Source organism: Martes martes (assembly GCF_963455335.1).
Source record: "Martes martes genome assembly, chromosome: 13".
NCBI lineage: Eukaryota > Metazoa > Chordata > Mammalia > Carnivora > Mustelidae > Martes > Martes martes.
Genome location: NC_137901.1, coordinates 68638261 through 68652986, shown reverse-complemented (window position 1 = coordinate 68652986; position 14726 = coordinate 68638261). Strand labels below are relative to the sequence as shown.

Here is a 14726-nt window from a genome sequence, read left to right as displayed (position 1 = left end):
TGGTATACCAGTGTGCTCTCACCCAGCTGCCTGTTTCTACCAGAGCTGAACTCTGAAAGTTGTCCCATTGTCACTGTGTTAGTAGTATCAGGGTCATTTCTTCCTTTCTGGAAGATAATGGGGGGTTAATGTTACTTGTCTAATAAGGAAAATGTTAATTTTAAGGACTACGAGGATTCTTCTTAAAATAGGCCATGTCAAGTAGTGACGTGCTGGGAGAAGGGACTCTGCCCAGAAAGGGCCATCTCCTGTCCTCTGAGGTTTTATGCCTTTATCACAACCCTTCTGGGCAAAGAGGAACACAGAGGAACTTCTCTGCAACATGATAATTTTTGTCTTTTTTTTTCCCCACAAGATTTATTATTTGAGAGAGAGAGAACGAGAGCACTCATGCTGCGTGTAAGCCGGGGGGGGAGGGGCAGAGAGAGAGAGAGAGAGAGAATCTCCAACAGATTCTCTGCTGAGCATGGAGTCTGACGTGGGGCTTGATCTTACGACCCTGAGGTCATGAACTGAGCTGAAATTGAGAGGTGGATGCCTAACTGAGCCACTTAGGTGCCCCTGCAACACAATTATTTTATTTTATTTTGAAGATTTTTAAAATATATTTGAGAGAGGGATCGAGAGAGAGAAAACGAGTGGGGTGAGAGGGTGAGGGGTGGAGGGAGAAGCAGGGTCTCCATTGAGCAGGGAGCCCAATGTAGGGCTCAATCCCAGGACTCCGGGATCATGACCTGAGCCAAAGGCAGATGCTTAACTGACTGAGCCACCCAGGCGCCCCAACATGATCATTTTAAAGAAGAAACAATGAGTATTGTTATGAAAGTTTAAAGGGTCCTGAAAAATATTTATTTGAGGGGAAAAAAAGCTCTTTCTATTTTCTATCTCTGTATACCATTTCAGCAAACTGGGTGATCCACTGAGTGCTGAGCTCTTGTGGGTGTAGGCAGACTGGTGAGAGTACCATGGTGAAGGGGGAGGCATGCATGCAGGGCTTAAGGTCAGGTAGGAGCTAGCCACGGTAGGACATACACACCAATGAACTGACCAAGAGCATGAAGGGCTGGGCTTGGATTTTGGCTCTGCCAGCTGCTAACCATGTGACTTTGAGCAAGTCCTTTTTCTCTTTAGAACTGAATATCCTTTCCTGAAGGTGGGGTGCATATCCCCATTGGATAGAGTTTTGAGGGTGACCAAGGTGTGAAGTGGGCTGGGTAGGGCCTGATACTGAGGTAGGTGGGCCTCAAGTGTTCCCTCCTGCCTTTCCGTCAGTTTCAGTGAGGCGGAAGGCACTGTGCCTTCCCTGGGGAGCAGCCACCTACATATTGTGCCTTGTGATAAGTTCTGTTCTGGCAGAGGAGACAGTGATTAATTATCTATTTAATTTTACAGCCTGCCTCTGAGAAAGCAAAAAATGGCCGTGATACATGTGAGTATTTTTGTGATCTCCTTTCATCCCTTTTAGAAAGAGTCAGCTAAGCCATGGCAACAAGACCATGTGAGGTCGCATAAACAGCTCACTGCCAAGTTGGGAAACTGAAGTTCCCTTTGGAAGGTCCCTTAACCACGTTGTGTATTTTTGTCCCATCACCTGCAAAATGGATGGTGACGAACCTTGTTTTTCTTTTCCTTAGGTCAGTTGTAGGGATTGGGTAGAAAATTTTAAAGTACTGTGTTACATATTAAGATGATCTTTTTAAAGTGGAATCACAGAAGAATGAAATATTGCCAAAATCTTCCCTTTATTTAGTGCTATATTATTTTCTTTTTCTTTTTAAAAATATTTTAAAATTTATTTTGAGAGAGAGAGAGAGATTGAGAGATAGAGAGCGAGTGGGTGGGGGAGAGGCAGAGGGAGAGAAAGAATGTAAAGTAGACTACGCTGAGCACCGAGCCCTATGCGGTGTTCGATCTCACAACCGTGAGATCATGACCTGAGCCAAAATCAAGAATTCGATGCTTAACTGAGCCACCTATGTACCCTAGTGCTAGTGTTATTTTTTCTGTATCACTTTGACATGTAAGTCATTTAATTTCAACAACCTGATGAATGGATTGTTATCTCGCTTTTCTCCGGCGGTCATTATGGTGATCATCTCTGCCTTGCAGATTTTGATGAAGACCCTCCAAAGGCATCTGGTTGAAATGTGTTTTAATGACTATTTGTGTGATTTATGCATTTCAGCTCTTGGGACACCAAAAGAACCTGAGAACGCCCTTCCCATCCAAGTAGATTATGATGCCTACGACGCCCAAGTTTTCAGGCTACCAGGCCCATCTCGGGCCCAACGCCTCGCCACCTGCAGGTTTTTTGCCAGATTCACTTTGGGGTGTATATAAAAGTTGCTTGGAAAAAATCTGAGGGCCTGTAGGGACCTTCATGAGTATAACGCTGAAATTGTTTTAAATTAAAATTAGCCAATGGAAGCTATACCATGTAGCTCATTGGGGATTTTGTTTCCAGGTTCTCTGGCCCACCCATTTTGTTAGCTATATTTGCAGGAAGTATTTTCTCCAAATAAAGAGAGTGTTCTGCTTTTTCTAACCAAGAGAAACAATTCAGATTCTAGAATTTTCTTCTCACTGGGCTGCTACTAATATGTATAGATCCTATAGATCCACAGTTCCTTTTGGCTTTTTTATTCCCAGAAGGCAAGAGACTTCTCTTTAATTGCTTTTTTTAAAAATAAGATTTTATTTATTTATTTGTCAGAGAGATAGAGAGAGGACAGGCAGGCAGAGTGGCAGGCAGAGGCAGAGGGAGAAACAGGCTCCCTGCAGAGCAAGGAGCCCTATGTGGGACTTGATCCCAGGGCGCTGGGATCATTACCTGAGCCGAAGGTAGCCGCTTAACCGACTGAGCCACCCAGGCATCCCTCTTTAATTGCTTTTTAAATTGCTCCATGGTATTTGGTCATAAAATAATCTTTAAGAGTGATGTAGTTAGATTTACCAATATATTCATTTCTGAGTATTATGTAAAAAAAAAAAAGCCATCCCTATCCCAGGGCTTCTGCCCGTCCTTGTGAACCAAGTACCACAAACCCATTTTCCAGATTTCTTAAATATGCAAGTTTGTTTAAGCACAAGTGATTGGAAAAATATGCATCCCTTCACATTGGTAAATGAGCTTATAGTGGCCACATGATTATCTTCTGTCCTTTTTCCTCATCCCCAAGATGAAAACATTTAGAGCTCAGACAAAACATTTCCTAAATGTTGAGAACATTCAGTGCCATTAACTACAGCTCTCCCACACATAGATGCTGCTTAGGGGCTCGGTCTTGCTTTCATTTGGACTATTTTAAAATGCTTTCATGGTCCAAGATCCTTGGTTTTCCTTTTTCTAATGAGAGGTGGCAAGACCTGGTATTTCAGAGACCTAGGTTATATGTTCCCTGAGGGAGCAGACCATGTTTTGGTGCTGTGTACCCTGTGCAGGACTGAGCATACGCTAGTGTCCATATATTTACTGTTGCAGTAATGTACGTATGGTCAGCCCAGGGGATCTGTTTTCAGGCTGTTTAAGCTCTGACTTAAGGCAAAATCCCTCCAGGTGGAAAGCAAACAGCTCTGATGCCAGAGGGCAAGCCTTATCTATAGTTGCTAACTTTTCCGTTCTAGATTTTTGTCTCCCCATTGGGCTTCTACCCTTTTGATCCTTCCTCCTACTGCTTTCAGAAGTTTCCCCCTTAGGGAGTTTTATGTTTTAATAATAGTATACTGTTTTTTAAACCTTTATTAAGGAAATGTTCAAACATGTTCAAATGGAGTAGTATAATGAAGAGTGCTCAGTGTCTTGCGAGACTCACTTCATTACTTTCCCCACATTTTGCATTTTGCTTGAGTATTCTAAAGCAAATCCTTTTTTTAAAACCTGTAAATACTATAGTGTATGTCTCTAATAGATAAGAATAAGTAATCACAAGTACCAAAATTAACACTAATTCTTTCATATCTTCTACTAGCCAGTCTATAATTAGATTTCCCAGTTGTTTCAAAAATGTATTTTTAGTTTGAATTGAGATCTAAAGGAGATGTAGACATTGCATTTGATTGGAATATCTTTTTTTCTCTAAATGTAATTGTGTTGCTTTCTTCCTTTGGCTGATTGTTATGTTACAATGTTTAACTTCTTCTCTCTTTTCTGGATTTCCTATAAACCTGCAATGACCTCCAGAGGCTTGATTAGATTTAGGCTCAATTTTTCATGCAGGAAGACTCTTGAGGTGGCGCTGTGTACTTTTCTCTTGCATCATACCGTATCCTGCTTAGTTGTCCCATTTTCAGTGATATGAGATGGATCAGTGGGGATCAAGCAGGGTCAGACTGGACCAGTCACTGCTTGACAGCAGTGACCCTAGCGAGGACTTGGGCCATTTGAAAACAGTCAGTTTTTACACAGCATCTCAAGCTGGTCAAGGCAGAATACCTCCTACATTATTTCCCACTCATAGATCACATTGGGGATTTTTGTTATTGGTTTCACAAGTATCTTGGGGTGGCGACTGGTTTTGTGTTTTCAGTTCTGGGTGGGGCAGCATCACTTGTTGGTTGGTAACTCAGTGTCTCTCATCTGTCAGGTCTGTGCGAGAGCGGGAGAGTCACAATCGGAAGAGCGCCAGCTCCTGCGACGTCTCATCCAGCCCTTCCTTGCCCAGCCGCGCACTGCCCACTGAGGAAGTGAGGAGCCAGGCTTCTGATGACAGCTCCCTGGGCAGGAGTGCCAACATCCTGATGATCCCACACCCCCACCTGCACCAGTATGAAGTCAGCAGCTCCTTGGGCTATACCAGCACTCGAGGTCAGAGAGCTGAAGCATGGGCACAGCTAGGGACAGATGAGGACAGCTCCCTTCCTATAGCCGGGGCTGGGGGGCACGGGATGTGACCAGGTGTGGGGTGTAAGTCCCATATCTTAATTATTTCCATGCCAGTGCATTGAGCTGTATGTATGTGCCTCTGACACCTTTTCCCCCTTCACTGTAACTGTATACCTTTCCTTATATTAATATAGAGACTTTCTTAGGCCTAGAGTCAAAGGTGTTTGCTCATTTCCTTTTTTAAAAAATTTTTAAATTTTTTGAAGACTTTATTTACTTGAGAGAGAATGAGAGAGAGAGACAGAGAGAGAGAACACAGAGGCAGAGGGAGAAGCAGACTCACTGCTGAGCAGGAAGGCCAACATGGGGCTCAATCCCAGGACCCTGAAATCATGACCTGAGCTGAAGGCAGACGCTTAACCGACTGAGCCACCCAGGCATCCCTGTTTACTTATTTCCTTATCACTGTCATTTGTGCCATCCCTTAAACAGCCACTGCCTCATATTCTACTTTAAGATTTCTCACAGTCACCTACTAACCTGGCTTGCAGTAACGAGCGTGGGTGCTGCTTTTTCTGTATCTCATCCTGCCATCCGACAGCACCTGCAGTCTACAGGCCCCTCCTGAAAAAACTTCTATTTGAAATCATTATGGATTCATGGAAAACTGCAAATTACACACACACGCACACACACAGGGAGGTCCTATGTACCTTTCATTCATTTCCCCATGGGGACATGTTGTATAATTATAGACAACCTCATACTCATAGAAACTGACATTGGTACAAGCCACAGAGCTTATTCAGATTTCACCAGCTTTACATGTACTCATTTGTGCATGTGTATGTCTATGTAAGTTTTGTTTTTTTTTTAAGTAAGTACCATGCCCAACATGGGTCTTGAACTCATGACTCTGAGATCAAGAGTCATATGCTCTACCAACTGAGCCAGCTAGGCACCTCCTATGCAGTTTTATCACGTGTGTAGATTTATTTATTTGTGATTATCATCATAATTAAGATACCAAACTATCCCATCATCACAAGGCTGTCTTGTGCTACCCCTTTATAGCCACACACTGTCAGTAATCATTCTCTTTCTCTATAATTTTGTTAATTTCAAAGATGTTCTATAAATGTAAGCATAGCCCTTCTGACTTTTGACAAGTGACTTAGGAATATTGTTTACATGCAGCTGCCCTCTGTTGCCCTCCTGGAAGGATTCCTGAAGGGTGAGGACTGTTTTCTGTGTGTCAGGACATTGAAGGGGAAGGCATCAGCTCCAGCATCATATACACTGTGCCAAAGGCCTAGGACATTTTTTTTTTTGTTTTGTTTTAATTTTATTTATTTATTTGCAAGACAGAGAGAGAGCATGAGAAGGGAGAGGGTCAGAGGGAGAAGCAGAGTGCCTGCTGAGCAGGGACCCTGATGCAGGACTTGATCCTGGGACTCCAGGATCATAACCTGAGCTGAAGGCAGTTACTTAAGCAACTGAGCCACCCAGGTGCTCCAGGCCTAGGAACATTTTTGACCGCAGGAAGAAGTTTGTTTTTTAACTGGCTCAAAGTATAAAAAGGAAATGCTGAAAGAGAAAGGAGCAGATATTTAATTGCGTGACTATAGTATATAACCTATGTCACATTAGTTAGTTTTAGCATTCAAAGGAATTTTAATACATTTGAAATTTTCTAGGTTATCTTTTCCCCACTTTCTGGAAATATCTAAGTTTACATGACAGGTACTCCCATTTTGCTGAAAATATTCTTGGTAGGGTCTGTAACAAAAGCTAAAATTAAACTAAACGTTAATTCTTTCAAAACCCTTTTTTACTCTAAAATCCAGCTTTCTGGGGAGATAACATTGTAGCTTTGAAAATAGCTTTGAAAGTAGCTTTGAAAATAGTTTTCTTAAAAATTATCTGAATAGTAGAATTGATTTCAATGTCCTTTAGTGATATTTAGGAGTTTATTGAGAAAGCCAAAAACCAATTCATTGGAATATTGTAAGGCAGTACAATCTATAGGCTCTTAGTTTACTATTTCTCTGCTATGTTCAGGGGGCCTTATCTATTTACCTACCCAACATAACATAAAAAGCATTTCCCCATTCCTCTACATGTATTTTTGACCCATTTTATCCCTTAGTCATATTTCTCATCCTTTTCAAAGCATGAACTTACCTTTTTAAAAAATTGGGTTTTCACCTTTTACTTTCATGACAACTAACTAGACCATATTCTTCTTTACTTGGTAAACCAGATCATCGGTTCATTAACTAACAGTGAAAAATATATAGCTTTCACAGAGAGCTGAATGTTCTTCTTGCATGCAGATCAGCTGTGAGGAATTAGCTATTACTGTATACCAGGTTCTTTGGTAGGCATTGGCTAAATATTGGTGGACAAGACAGATTCCTTGATGCCATGGAATTTGCATCTGTTGGATCCCCTTTTTAACGTGGGTGATTGCTTAGTGAACATGGGATGCACACCAGGGATGCTGGTTGTGGGTTTTAACTCTCTGATCCACTTAGGTTATGTAGCCTGTGGCCTCCATCTCTATAATAGGGACCTGTCTGCCATTGGACGGGGGACAAGTTGAGTCTAAATATCATGCCACCTCCTTGCCAGGTCAGCACTGGATGCATCCATTTCTTCATTCTTTTCTCCCAAGAATTTTTTTTTTTTAAACACAGTGGCTGGCATTTGATTGCTTTCTTATGTCCAGGTCACTGAGTCAGAAGGAAGAGGTTCTGATCCACCCAATCATTAGGGCCCCAGGATCCTTCCATCCTGGGATGCCATGATCATTAGCACTGGTCTTCAAAGTTGGCACAGTAGGGGAAAAGAGAAGGGATACTTATGAGTGGAGATATTTGTGGTCTAGGCCTTCAATTGGAGCATGTCACTTCTGCCTGTGTTCTCTTGGCTAGAACAAAGTTTTTTATTTTATTTTATTTATTTTTATTTTATTATTTCCAGTATGGTTAACATACAGTGTTTTATTAGTTTCAGGTATACAATAGAGTGATTTAACAATTCTGTACATCACCCATTGCTCATCAACAAGTATACTCCTTAATCCCCATGCCTCCACCCACCTCCCCTCTGGTAACTATCAGTTTGTTCTCTATAGTTAAGAGTCTGTTTCTTGGTTTGTCCCTCTCTCTCTTTATCTCCTTTGCTCATTTGTTTTACATTTTGCTTAGTGTAATACTCTCTGGCTCCACTCATGTCATTGCAAATGGCAAGTTTTCATTCTTTTTCATGGCTGAATAATTTATCATTGTATTTATATACCACATCTTTTTCCATTCATGTATTGATGGATGCTTGGGCTGCTTCCATAATTTGGCTATTGTAAGTAATCCTGCTATAAACATAGGGGTGCATGTATCCCTTTGAATGAGTGTTTTTGTATTCTTTGGGTAAATACCTGGTAGTATGATTACTATATCATAGGGTAATTCTATTTTTAATTTTTTCAGGAACCTCCTTACTCTTCTCCACAGTGGCTGCACCAGTTTACATTCCTATCAATAGTGCAAGGGGTGGAATGAAGTTATTTGGCCCCAGCACAAAGGGGCTGTAGTCTCGCATGCCTACACATTTGCTATCTCTGCCAGGATCTGTCCTTCTAGGCACCAAAAATCTATTTTTTTTTAATTTTTAAAAAGATTTATTTATTTGACAGAGAGGGACATACAGCGAGAGAGGGAACTCAAGCATGGGGAGTAGGCGAGGGAGAAGCAGTCTTCCTGCCAAGTAGGGAGCCCGATGCAGGGCTTGATCCCAGGACTCTGGGATCATGACCTGAGCTGAAGGCAGACGCATAACAGACTAAGCCACCCAGGTGTCCCTCAAATATCTATTTTTATTGTTCCTTCCATATAGAATATACTCACCCTATCTCCCAGGGAATTGTTGCATTCAGCTCAAAGTATAAGGTCTCCTGCAGATGTGTGTGTGGTCCTCCCCATCAGATTGTGGTGTGACTTCATTGGGCCAGTAATTTAGGAACCAGAATGCCCTTCTTTCAGGTATTTATTTATTGAGAAAGCATGGGGGAGGGGCAATGGGAGAGGGAGAGAGAATTGCCCCACACAGGGCTCGACTCTCAGGATCCTAGGGTCATGACCTGAGCTGAAATCAAGAGTCAGACCCCTTAAGTGATTGAGCAGGTATTTAAAAAGCAAATCAAATGTTTCATTTCATTATAGTTCAGTGATTTTACATGTTTCTCTCATTCCCTAACATGTATGATATCCAAGATTCTGGTCAGCTTGGCTGATTGCCTGCCCATTCCTGGTTTCACCATGATCTGTGGTTTCTCTTTGTGCCCCCACCATCACTGACAGATGTCCTGGAGAACATGATGGAGCCACCACAGCGAGACTCTAGCGCACCGGGGAGGTTCCACGTAGGCAGTGCGGAATCCATGCTGCATGTTCGACCCGGGGGATACACACCCCAGCGGGCACTCATTAACCCCTTTGCCCCCTCACGAATGCCCATGAAGCTTACCTCCAACAGAAGGCGCTGGATGCACACTTTTCCTGTGGGTAAGTTGGTTACTCGGGAAAGAGCCCAGGCTGGGAGCTCCTAGTCCTGGTCCTTGTCACTAACCAACCATGTGGCTTGGTCAAGTATTTCAACTTCTCTACACCTCTGGTGCCCCACACATGAGATGGGGATAACCATGGCTGTTCTGCCTACCCCAGGGGTTCTTGTGAGGATCCTTGAGGGCACACTTGAAAAGGGCCTTGTAACAACCGAGCTATGTAAACCTAAGGGCTTCTCATTTTTGTTTGCAAAGAACTGTACTTTGTCACCTACTTTCTTTCTTAAGACGATTGCCCCTCATTCTTGTTCATTTCTTCCTCTCCTAGCTCTCTCTCTGGATAGTGATATTATTGTCTTGCTTACACAGAAGTTATGTTACTCTGTGCTCTCTCAGAGGTCTCTGACAACTGAAAAAAACAAAACATTTTTTGAGAAATGGGTGAACCTTTTTGTTTGTTTATTTGTTTTTTGTTTTTAGTTCAAATAAGTAAAAAAGAAGAGTGTGTAAAATAACTGGGTTCTATTTTTTATAGCGAGATACTATACAGAAATAAAATTGAACTACAACCATATACAAACCTATGTTTAAATTTACAAACATAATGAAAGAAGCCTGACATAAAGAAGTACATTCTGTATGATTCCATTTAAATTAAGTTCAAAAGCAATCAAAACTTAAGAAAATTTTTTTTCTTCAAATTCACTGTTTTTCCTAGCCCGTCCTCTTTGATCCGTGTTCTCTCCTACAGAGGATGACAGCAAGATTTTATAAAGCTGTGGCTAAAATTAAACTTCAGCTTAATGGGCTCTGACTGGGCTGGGAGGGAACAGATGCATTAAACTCCAGGGTTTTTTCATGGAAGCGATCCTGCTGAATGCCTGCACATGTCTAGTTATTTCCTTTTCCACTTGCTTTTAGTGTTAAAAGTTGAATAAGTGAGAAATGAATCTGGTTGTTTGGGCTGTCATGGGGGGTTACTCCCAAACTCCTCTTTGCCCCTCTTGCCCCCATAATCAGTCGCACGATTTGTTTCTTTCCGATGTCTCTTTCCCTACATTGTTATCCCCATGGGCTCCCTTCACATTCTCTTACGAGAACTGTTGATGTTTCTTGTGTGACCTCTAGCTCTTCTTGCTCCCAACCATCAGGTGCACTTTCCTAAAACAGGACTGTCTGGCCCTGCTTCCTCTGTTTCCTCCTCCTGCCCGCCCCGCCTGCTCATAGCTGACTTTGCCCGACTCCCCAACTTGGCATCTCCTTGCTCCCATCCTCAGAGGTTCTGTTCTTCCCCAAGCCCATCTGGTGGTCTCCTGCTTGTCTTTTGGCTCCTCCACATTTGCAATTTCATACACATTGTTTCTTCTGCCCAGGTACCCACCCTCTCCTTCAGTTCCTGCTAACCTTGCTGAACACTCACCTCTGAAGCTTCTCCTTTCCCAGGAAGCATTTTTTAGTAGATTTCACCCATGGTGATTTCTCTTCCGCCCACCCGATGTCTTTTCTGCACTTGCTCATCCTCTGCTGCTTAGAGTTGCAGTTGTCACTGCCTTATGTGTTAACAGAGTCATTGGCATTTCACTTGTTGTGTTCCTTGTTTAGTTTGTGTTAGCCCTCCTGGGAGGGGCCCTCTACTCCTATATGTCAGTGTTTCTCCATGGTGTCTCAGCTTGACATGCATGAGACAGAGGCTTCTAGTGTATTCTGAGGCTGAACAGGATGACAAGTATGAGGCCCCACAGGAGGATGAGTCCTGCTCAGAAGACGAGATGTCCTTTTGGGAAGCTGGAGGGTCATGTGTGTAATGTTCCCCTTGGTGTGCTCTCTTGACGGTCTCTCCCAGCACCCATGTCCCAGCAGATAGCAAGAAGGAAGAATCAAGCTAAGTACAAAGCACTGGCTGTTGGGTGGGAATGATGCTCAGTGGATCTTTGTCTGGGTAGGACCATCCGGAGAGGCCATCCAGATCCATCACCAGACCCGGCAGAATATGGCGGAGCTGCAGGGCAGCGGGCAGAGGGACCCAACTCACTCCTCTGCAGAGCTGCTGGAGTTAGCGTATCATGAAGCAGCTGGAAGGTGAGGATGTGTGTAGGGCTCCAGAAGGTACCTTGAGAAACTCCCCAACACCCAGGACCATGGCTGAACAGTCTGCTGACCAAATGTTATGTTTCCATGACTTGAAGGGGCAGGATGAGATCAAGGCTTTCCTTTGTCAGTGCCATTCCTTTCACCGGGCCAAGTGCAAAGCAAATAGCTTGACACTGTTGCCACACGTGTTACCCAGGCCTTGCTGTAGCTTTCATTCAAAGCATACTTGGTAAACCTCAAACTGAGCTCTGTCTAAACCTTAGCCAAGGGTTAAGAGACCGAGTGCTGAGGCAGATGGTTCATGCTGCGTATTTCAGGCAGTCTGTCTATGACTTTTGTCGTTTTGGTCACTGAGAAATTCCACTGTTGAGTTTAGAAGTTGTTTATGCTAAAAGCAGTGGAAATCAAGGCCTGCATTTATAGAGACAACTCTTCTGAACCTGGGCTATGAATGCAGTACAAGGCAGCCAAGAGAGTTAGTGCAGGAATAAAGTCAGTTAAGCCTTGACAAACATGAGCTAGGGTGACCTCCAGCCTCACTGTTCCTGTGATGCTTTAGGAGACACTTGGCAAAGGGCAGTCTTTGGCCCCCTTTTCAATCACCTCGACATGCCATGGGTTGGATGAGATAGGGCAGGGCCTGACCCTCTTAATCAGCTTAAGTTGGTACCTCCTTTCAGTCACCTCACATCCTCCTGTCCATGTGAGCAGGGGAAGGCTGAGGACAAGAAAGGGCGGGCTGCCCTGCATGGCAGTGGGTGAGTAGTTTTGAAGGGGCGAGGGCAGGACAAACAGGCCACGGGGGAGGCCAGAGCTGGCCCACATACCGAGCACGGCAGCCTGGTAGCCTGTGATATGGCTCCCAGTTGTTGCCAGCCTATGTGGCCAGATATTCAGAGCTGTTTTTGATGAAAACTCCTGGGATACAGGGTAAGCAGGATGAAAGAGGTGATGGTCTGCATTAAGCCAGGTGGCTGGGCTCTGTTCTCTGCAGGCACAGCACTTCCCGTCAGCCTGGTGACAGCATGTCCTTCTTGAACTTCAGTGGAACAGAAGAGCTTTCTGTCAGCCTGCTTAGCAACAGTGGTGCAGGTAACCAATCCAAGAGGTAACTTGGGATGCTCAGAGTTGCAGGCTCACATCTAGAAAAGACACAGGGAACCAGAGAAGCAGGGCCAAATCTATTTTGGGATCATTTCAGCCACGATTTTGGGTGACCTATTTAGAAGCAGTGCTGTATAATGCATGGAATTAGAAATGGGCCGCACGTTACGTTTTGAGCCAAGAACACATTGGTCAAGCCGCATTCATCATTGGCCTGTCAGTGAGTCGTGACCAAGGGTTGCATATGAGCTTGGTGTGGAGGGTAACACCAGGGACAGCAGGAGTAGCCTCTGCTCTCAAGGAGCTTCCAGATCTGGGAGTAGGAGCCTCACCCAGAAGCATAAAAATAATCAGAAGAGGCCCAAAGTGAAACAGTGTGATTCCAGTTGTGCAATCAGAAAAGAGAAGAGTGGCATTTTTGCTTCAAGAAGTGGGCAAGCACCTCAGAGTTGAAGGCATAGAATTTGGTTACCTAGAGAGTTAGCAGGTGAGGGTTCTAGGTGGAAGTGGGGAGAGTATAAATTTATACAGGTTATATGATTTCCAGAAGCACTTGTATATCTCCCCTGTCATGCAGTCATCCTAGGAGGACATATGCTATTAAATATTTTTTGCACATGGGGCAACTTAATGCCCGGAGGTGTAGAGATATTACATGAATCTCTCAAGCCCGTGGCCAGGTATCCTGACTCAGACTGCTCTTCGTCATTTCAACCACACTTTTCAGAGTACCATTAGGATGTAGGGGAGTAGGAGTTGGGATGGGTGAGCACAGATTTTGGAAAACCTCACAGGACAGCTGTTGTTCAACATGAGTGTGAAAACCATTAAAACTTGGGGGGCAGGGTGGAAATGGGCTGCTCTTAGTTTTCTGTAACTAACTGCATTTCTATAAATTAGCTTAAAGAAGGTATATGAAAGTGAAGTTGTATGAGATTGGTTTATGAAGTGTTATTTCCATTCGTTGGTTGCTTCATCCAACAATATTTCTAGAGGTCTGTGGCTAAGCATTGAAAAGCAGTTGGTAGTAAATGAATCCTTAAAGGATTATAATTAATTCATTTTCTTCCCTTCGTCCCTCCTTCCTTTCTTCTCTCTCTCTCTCTCCCTCTCTCTCTCTCTCTTTTATTCTTTCTCTTTAAATGAGAAAATGAACTGAGTAACAGTTTGGGGATAAGAGATTTTTTATGCCTGCACTCAGGGTTCTGAAAATGTCACTAGGCTACCAGACTCCTGTAAAGTGCCTTCAGAACATCATAAAGGCAACCTCTCCATTTTGCTAAGTCAAGGGGCCATTTTATAGGAACCTAGACTTTGAACTTCCCAGGCTGTTTGGAGTGGGTTGAACCAATGAGGACTGCTCTAGGGCTCACAGGACTACAGTTTGACCTAGTTTTACTGGTGACCTGAAGCAAGGGGATTCTGGGTTCCAATGGCAACAGCACCAAGATTTACCTTGACTAGTCTTGGGGTGGTTCTGGGCCTGGGATAGAAAAGGTAGACCAGATGATTTCTCAGAAGATGAATCTTTTGGAAATTTGAAATCTACTTTGAGGAAAAAAGGAAGTTTCAAAGAATCCTTATTTGGGGATGGTTGTGGAAGATCCTCTAATGACACCATCATGCTTGCACCATACATCCATGCACCTGATGGGCCTCTCTGCTTGGATGACTCCCGAGTACCTCATCCTTAGTGTACTGACAACGAAAATCATGTCTTGTGGTTCCCCTACCCCTTCTCCCTCTTCTGTTCCCTCCTTCTTCTGACTCTGGCCCCTCCCCCCCATCCTCAACTGCCGCTGCTTTGGTTCAGAAATGACCCCTGTCATTTCTGGCCAGGATTATGATAGCAGCCTTCTAAGTGATCTTCCCGATCCTGTTCCTGTCCCCTCTGATTCATCTTCCGTGCTGTCACCAAGGACATAGTTCCAAATGCAAATCTGATCAGCCACCACTTCCCGTGTATAAAACCCTCCCATGGTTCGTGGCCTGTAATGCTGGTCATTACCTGTCTCCTGCCTGCCTTGTGTCCTCATTTGTTACCACTTCCGCACATCACTGCATGGAGAAAGAACTCAGGCTATCGACTCTTCGGATGTGAGTCCTGACTCCACTTCTAATGAGCAATGAGGCCCTCACTTTCAT

General features: G+C 43.8%; 1 protein-coding gene across 6 annotated transcripts in view; it reads left to right on the top strand.

Moving 5' to 3' along the window:
• Positions 1–14726, top strand: part of DEPDC5 (DEP domain containing 5, GATOR1 subcomplex subunit) — a 132634-nt gene that overhangs the window by 57482 nt on the left and 60426 nt on the right. For 4 of the 6 annotated variants that reach the window (XR_013967833.1, XM_080821113.1, XM_080821112.1 and 1 more), the window contains exons 19-24: positions 1393–1429; positions 2186–2306; positions 4584–4804; positions 9184–9387; positions 11330–11465; positions 12472–12569. Coding sequence is in view for 5 of the 6 variants with exons in the window: in XM_080821113.1 (XP_080677239.1) it covers positions 1393–1429; positions 2186–2306; positions 4584–4804; positions 9184–9387; positions 11330–11465; positions 12472–12569 (817 nt within the window). In the remaining variant the exon portion in view is untranslated. The remainder of the gene's footprint in view (positions 1–1392; positions 1430–2185; positions 2307–4583; positions 4805–9183; positions 9388–11329; positions 11466–12471; positions 12570–14726) is intronic. The other 2 variants (XM_080821115.1, XM_080821114.1) reach the window with 1 other exon arrangement.